This window comes from Rhododendron vialii, chromosome 13a, assembly GCF_030253575.1.
Source record: "Rhododendron vialii isolate Sample 1 chromosome 13a, ASM3025357v1".
NCBI lineage: Eukaryota > Viridiplantae > Streptophyta > Magnoliopsida > Ericales > Ericaceae > Rhododendron > Rhododendron vialii.
Window position 1 is genome coordinate 9,937,689 of NC_080569.1, and position 23,540 is coordinate 9,961,228.

A 23,540-nucleotide genomic window follows, 5' to 3' on the forward strand; every position below is an offset into this window, starting at 1 on the left:
GGTTTGTTGTGCGTTTGTTTCTGCTGAAACCACTTCCTAAGAAGTACTACTATATTCTGCGTTTTTGATATAGATCTAACAATGACAGATACTAATGTATATAAGATGATAAAAAAAAACAGTGTACGAATCGGCACCACTACCGCAACCACCGGCACAATTAGGAGTATAATTTACAGAAGCCTAGCACCGTCGTCTTACAGTTGCAACTGCAAGATGACGGCGAAATACTTGGGGAGATTTTCTTTCACAAATGTTGGAGGAATCTTGAAAACAAACAAGAAGCACCAGAGTGACAATAATAATATGTCATTGGCATCAGGTGTCTTTCATTGCAAATGGCATTTTGATGTGATGTGGTGTCCTGCAATCGCATGATTGTTCGGGCAATTGGCAAATAATTGAAGCTACTTCCTTCTTCAGTTACAGTGGCAAACTGTCTTACGTAATTTGTTATAGCTACTAAAAAACAAGACGGTTCGACTCTCACTCTTACAGAAAAACTTTTTGATCGACTTAAAAGTTTTCACGGTTGTTAATTTTAGAGTTCAACTACGCGTAAATTAATCCGGACATTCACTCCTTGAAGAAAACTTGGAGAAAGACTCCCCGGAATAACTGAATCCCGCCGCAGCACTATCGGTTTTTTGTTAAGCTACCCTTTTTACAGAATGGCCTGCTTTTCCTTTCATGCTTTTTATATAGGAAAAACTGTAACTAGATTGGGCTCTTTCCATCTTTAGAATAAAATTGGACAGGCTTGTCTAATTATAAAATGTTGAGCTGCTTTCTTCAACATTCCTCTTCTTTTTCTTACAAACGCCAATCTGAAGCGCTCATATGAGGGTAGAAGCCTACTGATAAACAAAGGGACCCAATCTTCACAGAGAGAGAGAGAGAGAGAGAGAGAGAGAGAGAGAGAGAGATTTATTAACTAAATTTTCAAGAATCAATGGACAAGGATTAGAGAACATCAACCCACACATACACAAAACGGCCGTTCAAAAAAACACATACAACAAAACGAACAATGACCAAGATGCATTCCCAGGCTAAGATTTGGAGGAAAAAGCACCAGGCGAAAGAGTGGCAAACAGTGAGATTGTGAGGATCAAAAGAAAAACAGTGAGGTTGTAACTCATTGCCCAGAAGGAAGGCACTTCGAGTACAACCGTTTATTTGCCCCGAGTGAGATGAAATTTTTTGAGAATTCCCATTCTGCAGCAAATTCGCAAGTTCAATAAACGGAGAGAGAAACTGTAATTCTCTGAAAGGAGACACTTGCATTACACGGAAGTAACAAGTGGTAGGATTAAACCTTTTAGAAAACATTTGTCTGTAGATCCTCTAGCCCAGGATCAACAACTTTAGCTTCCTTTTGGCCTTCAGTCCCGAAGAGAGGACAATCGAGCTTCGGAGGTTTCTACAGTTATCAAGTAGATGCATATAAGTTGGTGCACTTAACTATGAATTTAATACACAAATTATATGTAGAGAACAACAACTGCATACCTTGAGAATCTCTAAAATTTGAATACAAAAGTTATCTAAATTCTCATCTCTAAAAGGGTATTCAATAAAAACAACTCCTAAGTTTTTTGTGGCAATGGACCAATTTCCTTCATTTTACCTGGAGATGACTAACTAGCGATTGCTAAGCTTTAATATTTACAAATAACCACACAAATTGTGATTGAAAACATTTTTGTTTTTCCTTTGGTCGAAATAACTCATCAAGGAAGGAGCATTTCTAAGATCATGAACTTAAATCCCTTGCTTTCACCCTTCCCACCAGAAATAAGTAATCCTTGTAATTATATTATGACTTCGAAAATAGAGCACCTTGAAGTCTCGAGTATTACCATGCAACGAACTAAAGGCCAGTTGACACCCCTGAAGAAAGGATGTCGCTTAATTTCATCTGTTCCTTCATGTGAACCCAATCGGATTTTGGGATCTCTGTGCAACAACCGGTACATCAACTGCTTTGCAGAGAGACTCACCTGCACCAGGCCAAAAAAAGAACACAGGAAAAAAAGAAACAAAAGAAAGTTCATCCCCCGTTGCAGCATTTTTATTTCAGACAAATTAATGACAATATCCACATTGATCGTATTAATTTAGCAAGCAGTTGCATATATAGATCTATATAAAAACCCAGAACAAAGTTCTGTAGTAGACAACATAACAGGATTAGAAACGTAGTTAGGATTCAAGGCTGTTCGATACACTATTTAGCATCTCGACCCCAATCCTTCTGTACATTCTAAGAATTTTGAAGCCATTTCTATTGACAACACTTGAATGAAGATACAAGGATACAAGAATCTCACCTGTATAGAGCTTGGGAATTTAAGATCCTTATGGAGAACGTTGGCAAATGTCTTTTGCCTTGTCTTTCCCCTAAATGGTGTATATCCATACAGCATTTCATATAGAAGAATGCCTGTTGAAGCAGCTAAGTGTTTGAATATACATGGGGAATCCAACTAAAGGGGAAATTTTTTGAGAAAAGAGAACTAAAATTAGTCATAAATTTAGTCCCACAATAAGAAAGGGGTAAAGACAACAGAGTCATGATTTTGTATTGGTGATGTGTTCTGCCACAACAAAATGAGCAACTCAGATTTGTATGGCCGATTTTCATTATATCAATCAGTACCTACGGAAGGCCATCTATGAGATGAGACATTGCATGTGACTGGCACATTTTTGTATCATGTAAACCGTAACTTATTAGTTACATAATATTCGAATCTTAAGTTCAGTTGAAAAAATGGTTCTCAGATAAAAAAAAATGAACTCATAATGATGTGTGGTTTTACAAGAGAACAAAATTACCAAGAGCCCACCAGTCCACTGCACTACTGTGTCCAGCTCCAGTTATGATTTCCTGCATAAGGAAAACAATGGTCATTGCAAACTAGAGAACTGCGAAAGGCAACAGTATTAAAAGCAAAAACCAGAACTAATCACTTTTTCAGTTCTACTATAGATCGACAGAGGCAACATCCATAACGAAACGCATCATCCAGACATCCACAGATGAATATATATGAGAAAAAAAAAAGCACGAGTAAGCATACTGGAGCTATGTATTCTTCAGTTCCAACGAAAGAATTTGATGCTCTCATTGGTTCAGCCATAAATATTGGAGACTGTTGACCTTTATGATGCCTTTTCTTTGCATTTGCTTCTGGAATCAAAAGCTGCACAAAGCACAACAAACTGATTCAATTTTTTATTCCACTCAATACTATTGAGTTTCATTAGTACAGCCTCAAATAGAGTTCAGAGATTGAGAAGTTGACACACCTGGGGCTTGCAAGATGTCAAGCAAGACAAATCGAAATCTGTCAAGGACACGTGGCCATTGCTCTGAAGTAAAACATTTTCGGGCTTCAAGTCCCTGTAAATTATCCCTGCGGACAATAAAGGTCACATGTAATGAGTAATAAATAAAACATGGGGATAAGCTTTCACAAGTCCCTCAAAGATAATGTCGGACTACATAAGATTTCTTTTTCTTTTTGTCTTGCTTTGTTTCATACTCAACTTTCTTACTGAAAACTTACTCTTGTAGTGGTATTTATCGTTCGCAACTGGATTTGCTGGCGATTGTCAACTTTTGGAAGAAGGGCTTTGGCGAGAAAAGAGTGGGTTCAAATTTAATATAAAATCTTAATGATGTAAAAGTAATATCGACGGAGTAAGAAAAATAAACTCAGCTGGAAGGATTGTAGATTAATTTTGTTTCGAGCGAAAGGCAGAAACAACCCAGACTAGTTTCATAAACTTGCTCAAAATAGTTTTATAAACTTGCATATCTAACTGTATTAACTGAATGAAGGAAATACAAATGTAACTTAGTTTCATAAACTAAGAATTATAACATGCTCAAAATAGTTTCAAAACTTGCATATCTAGTATTAGCTGAATACAGGAAAGACCAACGTATGATAATTACAATTACTACCTTGACAGTGCAGGTACTCCAACGCAACAATTACTTCTGCAGCGTAGAATCTACATATGTACAAAATTTACGTCAGCAAAGGTAATTACTTCAAAACATAACCCAAAGCTAGACTGAAATTTATCAGAATCCATCTCTTACATGATTTATATCAGACACCATTGGATGATGAAAAATATGTAACATTTTTTTGTTGGTTTTACATTAAGTATCTCAAACAATTGATACAATAGTCATCTGTCTGCAACAATCAGGATCATCCTAGCAGATATAAGTCTCTATGCCATTTATGTCAGATAACTAAATGAGGTCAAAACAGAACACTTCAACTCGATATATTCCATCTTATATGCATTGCAGTTTCCTTTTATGCCTTCAAAAAAGAACATTTTCATGCAGCGCATCCATTATACTTTTGGGAACATAACAATGGAGAAATTACACTGGTTTTCTTTGTACATGTAAAAAACAAAATCCATGATCAAGACTGAAAATTGACTTGCAATGTGCCTTCTTAAATTTGAAATATACTAGTCAATGATAATGTTACCTCACAGCATCTTCCCTCAAGACCTTCAGTGGTTGTCTGTCTAAAAGCAGGAACAGCTCTCCCCCGGGGCAGTAATCAGTTATCAGGCACACATGAGTTTTTGTCTGCAAAGTGTATCATATCATATGTAGAGAACCAAATGTACACATCAATAACTTGACAAGACATAGAAGTGCAAATTAATCTATGGTTGTAGAATTTTCATTGCAATTTGCAAGCATAAAGCTTGGTATTTCGAATTACACACGTCTTGCAGAGGGACTAAGTTCTTTGAACAATCTTTTCCTTTTCTTCTCTGCAGATTAAGGCAGTTCCCTCGAGTTATGAGTAGTCCACTCTAATAATATCATATTTGGCTAACCTGAAATGAAGCATACAGTGCTGGAAGAAAAGGATGATCCAACATGTCCAGGATTTCTCTTTCTGCACAAGCTCTGTGCACCTGCAAAGAAGAAGAAAAGGGCCTTGTGAAAATAAAGAGAGTGCAAGATCTGAATAATTATCACAATTAACAAAACTGACACCAAATGAAATGCAGAAGATGTAAAAAACTGCACGATAAAAACAGTCTGCGTTGATTACATGATGACCATTTTGAGTTATATCTAGAACTTAAAGAAGGTGAAATTGAAAAAAAAATGCACCCAAACATGTATCTTGTTTCTCAATGCATGTGATCGTAGAGAGAGCGGAGAAGAAGTTTCATAGGCCCGGCAGTAAGGATCTACTTCAATTTTCATGCCATTGACTAAATTAAGAAAGGTGTCATATTGATGATCTCTACACATTAGGTATACAAAAGGGACCATCTCATTTTTATCTAGTATTCAAACAACTCTATGAAACAGCAATAGTTCGTGCAGAAACTCAAGAGTTGCATTTCAACCCAATAATGTACATGACAAGGCGGATTATTCAAACTTCGAAAGCAATGGCCTGTTACAGTACTGTTTCCTCAAAAAAACAATAGGAAGTGTTACCTTGTTTCGGTTGAGCATGACCCCCTTATCCATGGCTTTCATGGCAAAGTGTTCTCCGGTTCCACACAATTCCACCAAATGCACACTGTCAGTAGAGTCAATAACTTAATTTCGCAAGACGTTGTATGGGCAAGGAAAATTTTAAGAAAAAAGGAAAAGAAGAATTTCACATTAACTTCAAAAGCAAGTGAAAATGTCCCCTCAAAAGTTCTTCAAATGAAGATGATTAATGAGGTTAAGATGACCAAAGACCTTCTTGAGCTTGTTTGAATCGTATAATTCTTAAAATATAAATCACAAATGCAAAAGATATTTCGTTGATGACAACACGGTTGTATCCATATTGACAAACCTGCCAGTATCGCCAGATCCCAAGGGTTTTATTGGCTTAAAATGCTTCAAGCTTAATGGTTCACCACCATCAAGAATCTGCAAGTCATACACCACACTAGCAAATTGAAGGGATAAACGAGGGAAGGGAAGCTTCAAAAAAATACAATCTGAATGATGTTGCGAACAAACAAGAAGAAGATGCCTATATGGAAAGTATTATACCTTTTGGATAGCCTGCCAAGATGAACTGTCTCTCCTGTGGGGCTTGGGGTGAACCACTTTTGAATGGTTAGTCCATAAGTCCTCTGGTTTCTACATATTGATAACGAGGTGATCACAATTATGAACCTAGCAATTGAATTCTGTAATATACTTTTCTAAGTCTATCAAATGGACATTACCAAGTTGGCATCAGGAAGCTCCCTGACGGCGTCATCAACATTTGCAGCTGTTTCTTTCACCTGAATGTGGCAAAGATGAATCTTTCAGCAACAATCAGGGAAGTGAAAGTGTGAAACTGACTTTCCACTGGTCAATTCGAAAACCAGATCCTACAAACTCAATAGTGTTCTCTCTCACCAGTTTTGCACTGTCTTTTGCTGTTTCCTCAGGGATGCAGTTGTGAAGTGGCTCAACATGTTCACTACCATCTAATTGGACCCCAATAAAATACTGAACTTCACCCTGTTTAGAAGAAAAACTGACAGTTAAGTACATAAAACTGAATATCACATAATGGACTCCTCTTCTTTTTTCAACCATAGAACCATCACCACGTCCATCAATATTAATCACTGTACCTTCTGATCACGCATAGGCTGAAGATGGAACAAATTCCAGAACTTCTTGCCTGCGGTGATGTCACGAAATTCAGTTTAACAAACTATTGTAAGCGCAAGAAAATTGATGTCTAGAAGACAAACTACAGGAGAGAGAAAATTGAAGTATAACGAGTCTCAGACTTCCATTTCTAAGAGAACAGCAGAAGTTTCAAATCGCCAAAATGACGAGTATACCTGTTTTGGTGTAGTTAATAAGCTGCACTGTAACCTCTGATTGGGTGTCAATTGCCTGTCTAATTTTCCTCACTGTTGCTGGATCAGTTTCAGGGCCTTGAAGAAATCTAATCATTGTTTATACCAGATGACACAGATCAGAATAAGAACAACACTAAACTTAAGAATTTCCAAACCATTATTTGCTACCGTTTGCATTTTCTAATGCCTATTTCAAGTGATTGTAATGCAAATTCTATCAAACAATGCAAATTTTCAGCTTCATCCTTATAAGTTTCGAAATCTTGATTCTCACCTACAATTTCTACCCAAAATTTCTTCACGGCTGTACTCAGTGAGCTCCAAGAAGCTATCCGATGCAAATATCTGAAAATTCAGACACAAGGGAAAATTATTTTCTATGGATAAGCTCATAATCACAAGGCTGGGTTTGGTTTGTTTTGGTTTGGATAAGCTCAAAATCATTGAATATAAGCTAGAAGCCTTACAATGGGATTATCAGGCAGCCTTGGATCAGTAATGACGAAATTCTTCTCAATACGTTCAAGTGTTGTAGCAAGATCGATACCCTTTCTCATCTCCTTCTTCCTCACTTTGTCATCCAAACTGTCAGGCCGCCCATCATTGTCACTATCAGAGTCGTCGTCGTCGTCGTCGTCATCCAAAGTCACTCCAATATCAAAATCATCAGTGCTCGGACGAGTTTTCCTTACAATCCTGAACCAAGAAAAGGAAATGTGTAATCGCGCAATGTGATATTGTAGGGAAATGTAACTTCACGTGCCACTGAAATTGCCATTCCTTACGGGAAAAGAAAATGGGAGAAGAAGAATAAAGTGTAATAGACATTGTTACAGAATTTTTTCACCAAATATATTAGGCAAATAGCATTCTCTTGCCAATCAAAAAAATAAATAAATAGCACTCTCTTACTGAAACACATCTAGAAAGATGCGGCAGTGACATTTCTGCAGAGAAATGTGCACGGAAACATACATGCAATACAAACAAATGGAAGAAGGAAAATGATTCGTGAACCATGTTGTTACATAAAAATGTGAAGAATAATATAATCAGTGCCATTATCCACATTCAGAGGCCCCATGTAGGTGTTCAAGTTGAAATTCTGCAATTACTGTAGCACAAAACCCCACATTTATTCTACATGAAAATTATGCAAAACAACTGATTACGCCTCATACTTCAATAAAAAGCAGAGGTAAGTTCACAACATTTCTTGATTATGCCTCATACTTCCGTAAAAAGCAGTGGTGATGTTGACAACATTTCTATATCTAAAACATTTTCCGAATGAACTTACGCCATGAAAGACTGACGTGCAGATTTCTTATGTTTATTTTCTGGCAACTCGCTGATTTTCTGCATGGAGGCTCTGGTGCCAGCGACAGAATGCCGTCTGTCAGGAGCCCCATTTGCAGTGAGGGGGCGGTCTGTGGACTCACTGAGTGCCCGTGGTCTCTTCACTGCCTGCACTAGCTCAGTTACCGAACTAGTAGCCATTTCCTTCTGACGGGCTGCAAAACAGTAAAAAGAAGGCAAAGATCAATGTTTTGTATCCTTTTTAATGCCAGTCTGCGACGATTACTATTTTTTCACTTTTCTCTCAACATCATCTACAACAAAATAACAATTTTAACCCAAAATGGAAAATTTGATATTTGCATGTGATATACCATCGTATCGAATCAATGATTCAGGCAGGCCATTGGGACGGGTCATCTTGTCCTTGGAACCCTCAGTGTGCTTGCTCACCTCCACTAGCATTCTGCCAAAACAACCATACAGTGTACCAAATGAATTTAATTGATCCAGTATGTATGAAGTATGATTTTTCTCCTCTTTCCTTTTGTTGCCCCACCATGGCATATGCTTGCGTACAATTTTTGCTCTCACTGTGAGCAATTTGGTCCAACTTTTTAAAGCAAGAGAGTATAATCAAAGTGTTTTGTTTCTCTTAGTATTTGCATCCTGCAATACAGTGAGTTCCCTTGCTGGAAAACTTCAACTTCCGCACCTATAGTTTGGCATTGATAGATTTCGTTTGACAATGAGTCAGTGAGCCATAACCAAATCTTGTTCCCCTTCATTCACATACATCTTACATATAACCTTGTAATCAGGGGCGGCTACACCATTACTTAAATTTTCTCTGCCATTGCCGGCACTGGATCAATCGTGCAGAGTTAAATATAGGATTGTAAAATAACACACACGTATACAAACACTTGTAGTGCATACTCACCCATAATGTGAGTGTGGTTAAGTGTTTTGCGTCCTAATATGAGTGTTTGTTTAAGTATTTGCGTGTGTGTTGGTGGGTATACACTGCAAATGCTTGTGGAAGTGTGGTGGTATTGAAGATGTAAGCTATTTGAGAATTCAACTTGGGTGACTAAATAATATAACCCAACAAACCAAAATTGGTAAACAAATAAAAGGAGAATCTCAATGTACATTTTCCTTTGGTTTATAACATATCTCGTCAAGTTAGAGTTTATTTTTTGCGTAGAACTTTTCGTCATTAACATAATGTATGTATTATGAAAATTCTAAAGCCGCTCCTGCTTGTAATACCACATTATTTCACAAATCCCGTTCTAAAATTCAGAATCCAGCAAAAAGATATACACTAAATGCATAAACAGACATGACATGGATTTACTTATCAAGACTGAAACCCTGGAGACCAAATCAGATCAGAACAGGACACAGAAGTAAGGAAGATAGTACATTTAAACGAGTTTGCAACAGTAGTTACCATCACAAATCAACCAGTCATTTTTACTGTGGTCTGGACCACCGCCTCTCCGCAGCCTCCTTCCCCGTTCGGCAGTGGCCTCTATCGCCACCATCGCCGCACCACAACAGAACGACGCGAAGACCACCGAGCCGAACGGCCCGACACCAAGAATGCACCACCCCGATCGAACCGTCGCGACGCGAACACGACCCATGGAAAAATCCCTCACTTCTCTCGCAGAAAATTGTACTATCACGAACTCCGTGCCGATACTTGATAGCACGACATCGGAAAGCTGCACCGCAACCAAATCGGACCGACTCCGGCTGAACCATGGCAAAGTTTGTTGGCGGGGTGGTGTCGATTGTTCGGCAGATTTTCGGGGAGGTCAGTGTAATTATACGAAACCTGTTGGGTTGGATGCTTTTCTTCTATTGCTCAGGGGGAGATCAGTGCAATTTACACTAAATCAACCTAATTGGTTTTGGGTAAAGAATTTGATTAGATGCTAAGCATGTGGAACTCATGATTTGAAAGCTCTACTGTTGTCGAATAAATAAGGCTTAGTTTCGCTAAAGAAAGTAAAGTAAGTACTTACTAAATTATTTAAATTAAATGAGATGTATTTGAGTCATACTCAGCGGATCGGAGCCTAAGTATTTTGAAGATTTTCTCACAAGAAATTACTCCTTTCGTCCTAAATTGTCCGTCCCTATGAAAAGTTGTGTAATTTTTGGATCGAAAAAATAATACTTTCGAGCATGTTTGTAAGTTTCTTTACACCTAATTAAAGTACTTCATGAGCTCTTCAAGTCGTGTAATTACACAGATTTTCGTAGCGGGCCAGCAATTTGGGACAGATGGGGGTATATTGTGCTAAAAAGTATAGCATGGGTTTTTTCATATTTATTGTGGTCCAGGTCATACATACTTTAGTAAAGTTCGGTGTATATAAAGGGGACATGGTTCACCATAGGCATTAAACAACCAAGGACTCGTGACTTGTGAGTTGATGGTCGGATTTAACTCCAACCACCCCATGTGGCAAGCCCCGCAGGCCACAGTACATGATTCTAAAATCACCAAAGGAGATTTTTTTTTTTTGATCCGCACCAAAGGAGATTAAATAGGGCTCTTTTAGTACCCTTGGCTTTTATGGGATGTCTCGGGTTCCAATCCTTGAAGAGATTTCGAACTTCCTTTAATTGGTAACTTACCAACTTCCTTCTATTCTGATTGACCAAAAACAAAAAACTTACTAATTTCCTTCTCACTCTACTGGTGCATACCGTCTAGTAAAAAAAATAAAAATCAAGAAAGGGCCGGAACCAAATTAACCAACCTTCTCTTGCGTGGGTTAAGGTGGCCCGCATTCAGCTACGCCACCAATCCATTATTATCAATGTATTGACAAGGAGGTAAAAAGATCTTGTGGTCATCAAAGAATGGTTGAAACAATATTAATGAGTTGACAGGTATAGCTAGGGACATAGATCCATGTCCAATACCCTCCTTTTTTCCCCTGTTCTATCGTGGATCCAACACAATCACATGGTGAAATCTTACCACGTAAGGAATATAAGGATACACTCGCCAACACTATCAAGCATTGAATCTAGGAAAGTGTCCAAGTTTGTGGACAGGACACAGCCCCATTGGCATAAAAGCAAATAATTATTGGAGGAATTTGGGAATAGGATCGATGCACTCCCGCTAATAGTTATAGTCATGATACAAATAAGTAAATGAATCATGTACCTATTGAATCGCAAAACTAAACATTTCCACTAGGTTAGCAAACTCATTTGTTATATAAGTGCTAAATTAAGTAAAATATTACACCTGTCTATACTTATTTGGGACCCTAATTTGAGCAAAAAAATTGGGGATTTAAGTCTGCCGCCTTAGGTCAGACTCGGATTACATGACTAAATTAATGGGTGAGGTGCAATTTTCCGCAAACTCACAATACTATGAAAGGAACTCGGAAATCCTGTTGTCTCATAAGGGACAACATTGCCGAGATGTGTGGACATTAAAGTAAATCGGAGCCGTCCAACCGATCATTGACGAGATGAAATTGGAGCCGTCCGTTACTGAGCGTGGACGGCTCGGATGGAGACAACACCCATGTTGCCCCAACAGGAACCCCAGGTTACCATTTTGGGTTTTGGGAAAGGAGAAAATCTATGTATATATGTGTGGAGTTTAAAGTAGGAGTAAATAAGTACCAGTATATTCAGAAGAAACTAACCCAATAAGTTTAAGGACTTTTCCAGTCTCATCCTTGATAGGTGCAATGGTGAGGAGGTTCCAAAAGGGTGTCCCATCCTTCTTGTAATTGAGCAGCCTCCCACAGTAGTTATTCCCTTGCTGCAACGCTTCCCGGATCTTTGCCACATCTCCCGGATCCGTACCCGCACCCTGTAAAAACCGACTGCACCCAATACTAGGGGTGAGCATGGATCGGATTGGTCTGGTTTTATAATAATCCAATAACCAAACCACTACTTACGGATTATAAATTTAGAGAACCAAACCAATCCATAAAATTCATAAAACCAAACCAATCCAAACCATTCAAAGGCGGTTTGGTTTCGGTTTTAAACCACGGTTCGTTTAAAATTGAGATCTCATTACTATAAATTATTTTAAATACTTAAAATTGCATAGATAACTTTAAACTAAAAGTTATATTGAAATTAATATATTAAAATCATCAAAACTCACTAACATCAATCAACTAAATAAGAGTAGAATACATTAGAAAGTAAGTTACCGAGATAAAAGAGTAGGAAATCACTTTACTAAGCCCAAACCATGTATGTTTAGCGTAATGAAATTGTAGGAATAGAAAGTTTAGGAAATTAATATTGAAAGTGAAAGAAAAGAATAGGGTGGTGGAATAGAGTATTAGATAAGGAAATTAAGTTTATTAAGTATATCTAAACAAATTATATACTATATGTGTGTGTGTGTGTCTATCACACGGTTCGGATTGGTTTGGAACCAGAACCATTAACGTAAATCCATAAACCAAACCATTTAACGCGGTTTTTATTTTTTTTAAACCAAGACCTAACCACATCATTAAAAAACCAAACCAAATTATTCGGTTTGGATTGGTTTGGACTGGATTCACGGTTTCATGGTTATTTTGCTCACCCCTACCCAATACCAATATTTAAAAAAAAACATATAATCAATACCCAATAACATGAATCCAACGTCTTAAAACCGTTACGACAGTGGAGTAAAACAGAAGAGAAATGAGAGGGAGAGAGCCTACCAGTTCCTCCCTATGACTTCTTTTGATGTGTAACCAGTCATTTTGAAGAACCCGGCACTCGCGTACATGATTGGGTAATCGGGTTTGGTTGCATCCGAAACCACAAACGTTTGTTGGAATGAGGACAATGCGTTCTTTACATCCTCGGATACTCTAGGAAACCCTCTGTCCCTTCCTGCCATGGTAACACAAGTACACAACCACCCAACTTGTGACCAAATTCCTTGATTTTGTCTCCATATGTTTAGCCGGTTGAAATCCACTAACTAAAACAAGTCTTATTTTTTGAATAAGTACTTATTTTTGAATTAAAAATAATATATTATAAAAGAATGACTTGCCTCGTAAAGCGAATAAATACTTAAAATAAGAACTTTAGCGGAACGGAACCTCATCCGAATTTTCAAATTTTGTTGTCAGATTTCTTTTAAAATAAAACTTATGAGCAGAACTTCACTCCTAAAACCTTTTAATGCCAGTGACATTTTTTTAAACTTGTTTAATTATGAGCCAATAATTTGTGAATGTGAAGCAATAATTTTGTGAATATGAAGCAGCAGTTTTACCTGTTCCATCATCCGATGATAAGTCACCGGAGCTCCGCATCGAGTTACCCGAGTCCCTCCTAGAGTTCCCGGGTTTGGTATTCTGTTCATCCCCAGAAGTCCTCACCTTCACCCCCTGTGGCTTCCCCGTTTCGTTGTCCGTCTTCAGCACTAGCCCCCACTCCGCCGCCCTTTTCGCCGCCGTGCCCGCTTCCCCGGACACAGCGGTCGATTTCTGGCGGTTACCGTTCTGATCACTGACACCACGGGAGACGGTCATTTTGGCGGTGACACCAGGCGGGGATGGCGGTGGTGCTGGGGCGGTTGTGGAGTTGTCCTTGAGGGCCATCCATGAGGTGATTTCGTCCGCGTTGGCTCTGCCGGAAGCGGAAGAGAGGGTGGACTCCTCCGCCAGCGGTGGCGCGGGGTGGCGGGATGGTGGGTCGAGCCAGGTTTTCCAGGTGGGCTGGGAATAATTAGGAGTGGTACCGAAGGTTGGGTTGGTGGCGGGGGGGCTGGAGTTGTGAGGAGTTGGGTTGAAAACCTCGAGCGAGCCGCGTGAGTCTCTGGATGCGGGTGGAATGCGAGGCGATTGCTTGTTTGGTGGTTCCATCTTATCAAGATCTGCATGGGCATTTACACCCCAAAATCTCAGATGTACATATGCTAGTATACCTCGTGTTATCAATGTTGAAAATTGAGTTACTAATATAAAAAGAATATTACAATGACACTAATATTTCGGTGACCACATTTAATGAACATGTTTTTAGAATCATGTGATGCGTCACTATTGTATTGATAAAATGTGTCACATTTGTCATATAGTGAAGCACGTACATTTTACGTCCTAATGCAATGATGACCCATCACATAATACCCATAACATGGTCACCAATACTGGTCACAGCATTGTTCTATAATAATAATAATAAGGGTATGGAATGGAATGAAAGAATGATATTAAACGTGATCACCACTTCCACCAATAAAGACTACTTAATTAAATGATACGAGTAACTCCTTAAAACTGCTCAAATTTCGTGTATAGTAACAAAATAGAATCGGCATATATACAATTAGAGACACATCTCTTTCTTATTTTAAATCTTCCTTTTTTGTTTACATTTGGAGAGTTTTCGTACATATGTCATCATGTGTGCATGATGACAACTCGCGTAAAACGACTTGTCGAAGACTGACTAGTAATTATCTAACGCCATTGTGGGTGATGATTCTTTTTGGTGCATAGCGAGCATATTGTATTCTCGGGTGAATAGAGTGGTCCATTTATACTGTAGACAAATTTTGTCGTGGTGGGACATCAAATTAAGAGTCAAGACTCTAGACATGGGACTCGAGAGAGACATTTTTGGGACTATTACCGCATGACATTTGATCATACAGCACGGAAGCGGACATGGTAGTCAATAAGAAGCTCTAACTGGGGTATTTTGGTAATTCAAGTTCCTTCACTCACAAATCTTGAGCAATCTTATGGTGGTCACGGATTGGGGACCACAATGGAGCTCCCACCACCTCACATTTCGGAGGGCAAATTCGTCAACTAAGAGTCAATCTAATTGAAGTACAAAAACAAAACAGCTGAATTCCTGATACTTCGATTTCACGCCTAATTAAACTAGCTATCGAAAGTCTATGGGTAGTTCGTTCATTAAATCGCACAGGGCACTATCTATTTGCTGTCCTTGAGAGTGATGACCAAGGCACATGCTGGTGTTCGTGACGGGGAGTACACGTGCGAGCACAAAATCGTCAAACACATCCAAAACTACTAAAATTTACTAGACAAAATATATAACAATTGAAAGCGCATGCGTAACAATAATCAACAGTTGGAGCGGAAGGTCTTACCGAAAGATTGCGTGACTAAGATGATGACGGGAGAGAAATACAAAGCCTATATTACGAACATGGGCGTGATAAAAAGCTCTAATGACTTGATTTATATTCAAGGTTCGAACTTTCTGTAAGCCCTCAAATCTTAAGATATGTTGCATGATGGATATTTTAGCTTGAGAGAAAGGGCTCCATTATTCAATGATAATATGACATCCATCTCAACAGCCTCTGTTTTGCTCGAACAAGAATTAAGGCAACAGAAAAACCAACAATTAATTAAGGGAAATTGATTTTGACATTCCACTTTTAACTATTGACATTTACTTTTTATTTTATTTTTTCTATTTAAAATTATAACAATAAAGTGAATAAACACTAACAAGATGAAGGATAGTTTAGTAATTTTATATAGGATAAAGACAAAAAATGATGTGCCGATAACTAAATGTGAAGTGCGAAAATCATTTTCCTAAGCGAAATGTTATCACTGTGATTGCACTAAGAATAACATGATCGATAACTTTCTCTGAAATCGATACTCCATCTAAGTCAATTCATGTCCCAGAATTCGAAATTTATAAAGGAAGACCAGTGAAAAGGAAGTACCTTAAATGAAGCTGAAATTGCTGAATTTGATGCTTGCCCAGTTAAGAACTTCAGCTTTCCAGTGAGAGAGAATTGGCGAGAAGGAAGCGAAACACAGAGCGGCTTTTAATGGGAAAAAGGCAGAGAGAGAAAGAACTTGCCCAGGTAAGAACTTCAGCTTTCCAGTGAGAGAGAAGTGGCGAGAAGGAAGTGGAACACAGAGCGGCTTTTAATGAGGAAAAGGCAGAGAGAGAAAGAACTTGCTCAGTTAAGAACTTCAGCTTTCCAGTGAGAGAGAAGTGGCGAGAAGGAAGTGAAACACAGAGCGGCTTTTAATGGGGAAAAGGCAGAGAGAGAAAGAAGATAAGAGCAGAATGATTGTCGAAAAGGGTTAGGCCTCCCATCCCTGTACCACACCACAATTCACATGCCTCTACCACATCTTCCTGAACCTTAAAATTAAAAAACCCAATAATGAACTTTTAAATAGCATTTTCAGGAATCAGGATACATAACCCTTTGGTTTCTTCTGCTTCCAGAATCCCCTTCACCTCCACTTGATTTGTCCTATGATTCTAAAACAGAGTGGAATTGATCAAGGAGAGAGAGAGAGAGAAATGGATTATGGGGGTGAGAGAGAGAGAGAGAGATGGATTATGGGGGTGCCTCAAAAGCACGTTGGAGACGGCAGGTTATTTACCTACCGGATGGCCTTGCCTACAATGCTTCTCTTGTCTCCCTGTCCACGAGCAATTTTCAGTGCCAAGCGAGTACCACGTGGTGTCCGTTCGGTGCATTCGAGCTGTCCATTTCGATTGTGAAAGACTCAGATTTGGAGAGAGAAAGAGGTGAAAGAGTGTTTCAATCTAAGCCATCTAATACACTTTTAAACTATTTGGATGTGCCCGCTCAAGCACCACGTTAGCCGGGTGACCTCGTACCCCGCACTGAAAAATTTCTCCTGTCTCACACTAGTGGCGGAAAATGTTCAGAGGCTAAATGTAGCTATTACCTTTATCTATTCATTGAGGTGTTGAGGTGTGACTGTGTTGTTTTGTGTCTTATTGACCAACCATGAACCATGTATCAGATTGTTCAAACCCGAATCAAGATTCTTTCGACTAAACAAGCTAATTATTTTATTTTATTTATTTTTATTCAAATTTTTTTTATATTTGTTAGTTTTTCGTTAATTTTTTGAAAATTATTGCATCGTCGTGACAAAAGAAATCTAAAAAGTAAAAAATTACGATCGAAACCTAATTTTTTTTATTAAAGACAAAAATAAGCCAATAAGCTAATTTTTTCATCTTTATTCAAAAAAAATTGAATTTCGATCATAATTTTTTACTTTTTGAAATTCCTTTCATCATGACGATGCAATAATCCCCAAAAAATTGACGAAAAACTAACAAATACGAAAAAAAATTGATTAGAACAAAAAAATAAGTCAATTGACTTATTTAACCGAACAAGGCCTTATTATGCTATTATGATTACTTATGAAACACAAACTGAAACTTGCCATAGTTCCATTCGAAGCTCGAGCCCTTTTGTTCGGTATGTATCAACATATACATTATTTATGCAACAAGATATAATGATGTACTTTTTTGAACGAATAATGTTTGTCTTAGGACTAGTCTGGCTATCCATTACTTTAGATATGCATATGATTCGATTAAGTCTTTGTCGATATAAGATTAATTTAAATTTTTGCATGGATGATTTAAGCATCGAGGTCTATATTATGAACAATATAAAGCGTTAAATAAGATCATGGCAAATTTTGTTTTGCGTCACATAAAAGCCACGTAATGGTATTTGGTAGAATTCTATCCCAATCTGACTCAGGAGACAAGCCAGGCAAAGACAAGACAAACCAAAATCCAAACCAAGCATTCCTCTTTCGTATGGACCAATTGAATGTCCATAGCCCTGGTCACTTCACTTCAAAATACTCCGTCAGATAAGATGTACGACATTCAAACAGTTGAACCACTTCCTTAGAAAAAAATGTTCTACAGCTATTTGGAGTAGAAAAACTGTTCCAAGAGTTATATTGCTTCTTGCAAAATTAAAAAATAAGAAACTAAAATTGTGGGCGTCAATTTTTGTAAACAAAAACCATAGTACATGTTAGGATATGTGTGAATGTTAAGTCTAACATCCGTCTCGTTCCGCTAAGGTTTTTTATTTTTAAGTACTTATTTTCCGCTTTACGAGAGAGGTTATTCTCTCGCGATGCATCACATTTAATTGAAAAATATATATATATATTTATTTCGTTTATCGAAAAGGGGATGTTGGGTTTTAATACTATAATATTGGATGACTCACTACTTTCAGACTTATTTTTTAATATTAGAAATGTTGGGCCTACGTGATGTGTGGATTCTCATCAGTAACATACTTCTCAACAGATTGGGTATTGTGCAAGCAATAACAGATTAATGCATATGACAAACTCTTAACAATGAGTATTAGAGTCGATGGCTGACAATCTATAGGCAGACTCTCGTGACTTGCATGGAGAACACTCGGTGGTGGGGGTAAATATCCAAGGTGACTTCCGTGAAGCAAGGTGGCTCGATAATAGATGGCTGTAATGGATGGCTCTGAAAAGATGGGGTGCATATTCAAGGTGACTCCTGATGGAGCGAGGTGGCTCGATGATAGAGTATTGTGATTAGATGGCTTTGAGTCGATGAAGTGGGTATAGAATAAGTCTAGTTCGAGAGATAGGGTTTCAGAATTTTGTAAATCAAAATCAAGGGAGAGTTTGGATGTAAAGAGACAGAACAAGGCTCAACGTACGGTTCACAAAATGAGGGAGAGATTTGTTAGAGAATATGTGGACACTAAGACTCATATCAAATATAAACATAATAAATGCTCACTAAGGATGACCATCTCGGCCAACCTATCCGTATCCGATCCGTTATCCATCTCGAACGAATCGGATTTTTCTAAGATCGGAGCGGATTCGAATTTATTTATTTATTTTAAAAAAAGGAGATCGGATCGGATTCAGAGGTAAGTCTGCCTCCGATCCGATCCGATCCGCCGCCGATTTCCAAAATGCCACAACAATATTTTCAAGCATGGCCGCCACTGCTGCCGCTGTTGTGATCATCAAGGAAGTGGTCGAACACCGCCATGTGAAGTGCGTAGAAGAGGAGGAAATCGAGAGGGAAATCGACGTGAACGCCCTTTTGCAGTCCCACAGCCACCTCTGCCATGGTATTTCGCTTCTCGACTGTCTGGGGAGGCGGGAACCCACCGTAGACTCCACCCACTTCGCGACGGGTCGGCTGACGTGGCAGAAAAATTGTCCTGCCGTAACCTAGCAGGCTAATCACTTCAAATGCATTACTTAGGGAGGAATCAAATTAGGATTCGGATATCCGATCGGATCTCCGTTTCCCATTCGGAGCAAGGATGGAGGACCAAAATATATAGGGAAAATGACGGCCCATGATGTGTTTTGATAATTAATACCCTCCAATAACATGCTAAGAACAATTGTTAATGCTGAAAACGTCCTTGGCGGATATTAATTATTAAAACATGTCATTGACCGTCATTTTTCCAAATATTATATCCGTTCGGAGTTCGGGACGGATGGAGAGTTCGGATTCGGATATTGCAATATCCGTCTCCGATCCACCCCCGCTGCCATCCCTATTAAATGCTAAGTCTTAATATTCCGTAATATATTGGATGACTCACTATTTACAAGCTTGAGCTTTCAAATTAATCTAAGTTTATTTGACTCTCCGTAGGTATTGGCCTTCAAAGAATTAGACGTAGTGTACGCAGTAGCAGATTAATGCATAGTATAAACTCTCAACAGTAAACGACCACACATTGCTTTGATATCAACGGAGTCCCGACCAACTTTTGCAATTAAAATGCTGGAATAAGGGTGAGCAAAAAAGTATGGCCGAACTGGTTGTTCTGAAGCCACCAATTCACCACTTCACCTTTGACAAACCAAAATTTTTCGAATTGCACACAAAAAATGCAACCTTAGATTATGATCTTGACAGTTACTAAAGTTGTTTCCAGCTTAGCTTTTGGAGTTTTGGGCCTTTTGGCAATGCGTCTGTGTGCAAGCCTGTGAAACAAATGTCTATTCTTGTTTTCATCAACTGCCTGCACTCATTAATGCTGTTTTTGCCATGTCAAGTGGTATACATACTAGTCTGTTTTTTGTTTCTGAAAAAATCGGATTTTTTTTTGTTCGTTTTGGATCTTTGTCATTTCACCTTCTTTGATGTATGACAAACCGAAACTTGAACCAACATGGGGTTGGGCCAGGGCCACGTGAACCACCTTTTTTAACCATCTTTTTCAGGAAGGGGGATCGGATCCATCTTATCTCTTCACGGCTGGTGTGGGTCACATCAGACAACCAATTTTGTCGACAAGGCCCATGAGTACCCACCCTTTTCACGGTAGAATTATTTTGGGTAGTGATAATGTCAAAACTGTTTTTATTGGTGTCAAAATTTCAGAGTATAAAAGTCTTATATATTGCACATGGTATAAGCTTTTTGTGCACTAAAATTTTGACACCGACAAAAATAATTTTGATATTATCATTTCCCTTACTTTTATAGGAGTATATACTTTTTCGAATATCCTTGTGAAATTTCAATTTTATAAGATAACTATAAATGTTTGATCCAAAATTCACTTTTTTTGTTTCAGAGTTTTGGATTCTAAATTTTGAATGAAACATTGGACATATGGAGCAAGTACTTACATTTATCCAAGAAGCAGAAATTTTAAAGGAATACTTGAATTTTTTTTTTAAAATGAACAGTTTGAATAATTCGCGTGAGATACCAAAGTGGGTCCCAAAATTGGTCGGTACCCCAGTGCCCAGTGGGATGCTTCCCATCGGTCCCAGTAGTGTTTTCCGCATTTAGAATCCTTTTTATGTTCACTCCACCCTCTGGGTTTTCAAAACCACCCTATCTCTCATAGTGTTGGTAACGGGGGCAGAGCACTGGAGCGGGGCCGGATAGCTATCCTTGTCCCCTCCCCGAGTCCCAACGGCAATTTACTTTTACCCTCCATCTCTCTCTCAAAAGAAAATTAGAGATTCCTGCGAAAATTCAAGGATCTGTAGTTTTTAAAGATATAAACATGAACAACTGCTATAGCACATTAAAACAAAAACTCATGGCTTCTTCAAAACCCAAAAGTGATCACTAACATCGACTCCCACAACGTTATCCCATAGTTCCATAGTTACAAAAAAAAAAGAAAAAAAGATCAACAATATCCACAACATGATCATAAGTAAACTTACATATATACGGGAGATCCGGGGACGGGGCGGGGATCGAATTTGAAGCGAGAACAGACTCTTCTCCATATCCGATCCCCGATTAGATCTTCAAATCTCCGATCCATTCGGGGTGGGAATCGGATGGGATACAAACAGATTGGACGAAATGGCCATCCCTAGTCTCTCGGTGTAGTTTTCAATAAGTTTTGTCCTAATTAATCCCATCTCTTTATCTATTCTTCTTCACTTATTACCTTAAAAAATTCGATCAAAAACTCTAGCAAACAACCTCTTTTGAGTCTTGAGAGCAATATGCAACCACTAAAAATATCTCATCTACTGTTTTCCTACCAATTAATTTAGTTAAATTTTCCAACGGTCTTGCTATTGTCAGCCCACTAGGCTGACGATAAACACACTAAAAGACAAGAAAAACACGTATTTTTGTGCACTTTTTACATCCTTTAATACACATTTACACACCTACTATCGTCAGCCTATTGGGCTGATTTTAGAATTTTCCATTTTCCAATACATACTGAATTATGCTTAGCCTTGAACTTTATTTTCCATTCATGATGTACCTTTATATTTTGGGATTAAACTTTTAATAACCATTTTAGTTCTGCTCAAGAGAGTTGTTTGTAAAGCCTGGATTTGATTTTGGGGCTATTGATTTTGTTTTGTTTGAGTTGTACGAGCTCGTCCTCAGGGGATGAGCCATACACAAGTATCGCTATCATGGCAGCAGGTCCGAGCATCGTGGTTAGGACTCCCACCCTTTGCTCCTGCTTCCAAGATTCTGCCTTGATTTCGTCTATAGTTTTCATCCAGCCGAGCGGATAGAACTTTTGCTTCATTTCCTCTTCTCCTATTGCCGGAACGAGATTGAATAAACTAACGTAGTTATAAAAATAAAAAGACTTTAATCCTCTTGACTCGAACTAATTAATATCACATGATCATAAACAAAATCAACTTAAACTTCTAGTGGACTGCTAGAATATTGTGGCCTATACATATTAATATGTCTGATGAGTTTCAATGAAAACTTCAGACCAAAAAGACTAAGGACAGTTTTCTCGTGTAGATAAATATGCAATCACAGTTAAAAAATAATTTTTGTAGTTTACTTTGTTAATGAGTGTGTTCGAGGCATCACGCGAACTTTTTTCTTAGTCAAGATAGCTAGTTTTTGATCGGAGCGATTTTGGCAGGGCATACTAAACCCACTAAGTTACCAAAAATAATTCAACCACTCACTCCGTCCCGCGGGACAAGATTGTCCTAGAAGGGATGGTTTTGCACTAGCCCATACTTTCTCATAACTCGGGATGAAAACGGTCATTCCCCGAAAACCCATCAAAAGAACCATATGATGTCCTTCATTTTATATAATATATAATTTACTGTTTTGGGCCCTCACTTTTTTCTTTCTTTAAAACTCTAAATAAATACTATATCCAAAGGTAGTACTATTAGGGAATGAATAAATGAAATTCAACCAATCAAACAATAAGCAAAAAGATCTGAGACCCACATGATCGATGATGGGACACCTATTTGTTTGGCCATGGACGCACATATATACAAAATGGTCCTCTCAGAATCTTTAGGGTAGAAAACAAAATATCCTATAAACCGAGGCCAAGAAATAATCAACCGAAAATGTGTTTGGCTTTTTTATACAAGAGGGTTGCATGCATGGCCTGCCAGACATTGCATTCTTGGAGCTTCTACAGAAATTCAAACACAATCACATGGTTTTGATCACAACTAAAACAAAATCTATACCTTGCCAGATATGTTCAAGCATCATATTCATTATATTTACGAGTTCGAAACACCATAGCCCAATTGTATTTGGGTCTGAGCCTAAAATAACCATGAGCAGCTACAATATTATAAGTTTCTTCCTCTTGACCAAATCTATAACCTTCATTAGCAGATTCATTTTCGGTGGTTTCCCTGATCAAACTAGAAGTTACCAAGGAACCATGCATAGCACTGAATAGAGAGCCGCCGAATACACCAGCTACACCTAACATGTGAAATGGGGGCATAAGGATATTGTGCTCAGCCTGGAATACGATCATGAAGTTGAAAGTATCAGAGATTCCTAGAGGCATCCCATCGGAAAAACTTCCTTGACCGATTGGATAGATCAAGAAAACAACAGTAGCGGCTGCAACAGGAGCTGAATATGCAACAGCAATCCAAGGTCGCATACCTAAACGGAAACTAAAATTTTAATTTGCGTAATTAATAGCGCGAAATTACACAAATGCCCTCGTATTAACCTAGTATATACCGCGAATATTCCATTAGGAAGGACCCGAT

At 38.3% G+C, this 23,540-nt stretch overlaps 2 protein-coding genes across 4 annotated transcripts; both read right to left on the reverse strand.

Annotated features, from left to right (window-relative positions):
• Positions 1-906: 906 nt before the first annotated feature.
• LOC131314820 (phototropin-1) lies at positions 907-16,587 on the reverse strand. Of its 3 annotated transcripts, none has more exons than XM_058343677.1 (26): positions 16,078-16,551; positions 15,920-15,975; positions 13,472-14,074; positions 12,906-13,080; positions 11,871-12,053; positions 8,550-8,641; positions 8,177-8,390; positions 7,344-7,572; positions 7,151-7,221; positions 6,856-6,962; positions 6,640-6,689; positions 6,419-6,523; positions 6,241-6,300; positions 6,062-6,151; positions 5,859-5,935; positions 5,507-5,591; positions 4,888-4,968; positions 4,527-4,630; positions 3,977-4,026; positions 3,316-3,422; positions 3,087-3,209; positions 2,842-2,893; positions 2,334-2,446; positions 1,863-2,003; positions 1,319-1,423; positions 907-1,218 (listed from the first exon to the last, which is right to left on the reverse strand). In XM_058343677.1, exons 3-25 carry the CDS (start codon positions 14,061-14,063, stop codon positions 1,322-1,324), a joined length of 3,003 nt encoding a protein of 1,000 aa, XP_058199660.1. In that variant the 5' UTR covers positions 14,064-14,074; positions 15,920-15,975; positions 16,078-16,551; the 3' UTR covers positions 907-1,218; positions 1,319-1,321. The 3 variants fall into 3 exon arrangements, with proteins under 3 accessions (XP_058199660.1, XP_058199661.1, XP_058199662.1); XM_058343678.1 differs by having other exon boundaries at positions 15,920-16,304; positions 16,415-16,515; XM_058343679.1 differs by having other exon boundaries at positions 907-1,221; positions 15,920-16,587.
• Positions 16,588-23,008: 6,421 nt separating this feature from the next.
• Positions 23,009-23,525, reverse strand: LOC131313861 (photosystem II protein D1-like). Its single transcript, XM_058342359.1, has 2 exons — positions 23,512-23,525; positions 23,009-23,441 (listed from the first exon to the last, which is right to left on the reverse strand). The coding sequence occupies exons 1-2, from the start codon at positions 23,523-23,525 to the stop codon at positions 23,009-23,011; spliced, it is 447 nt and encodes a 148-aa protein (XP_058198342.1).
• Positions 23,526-23,540: the final 15 nt, after the last annotated feature.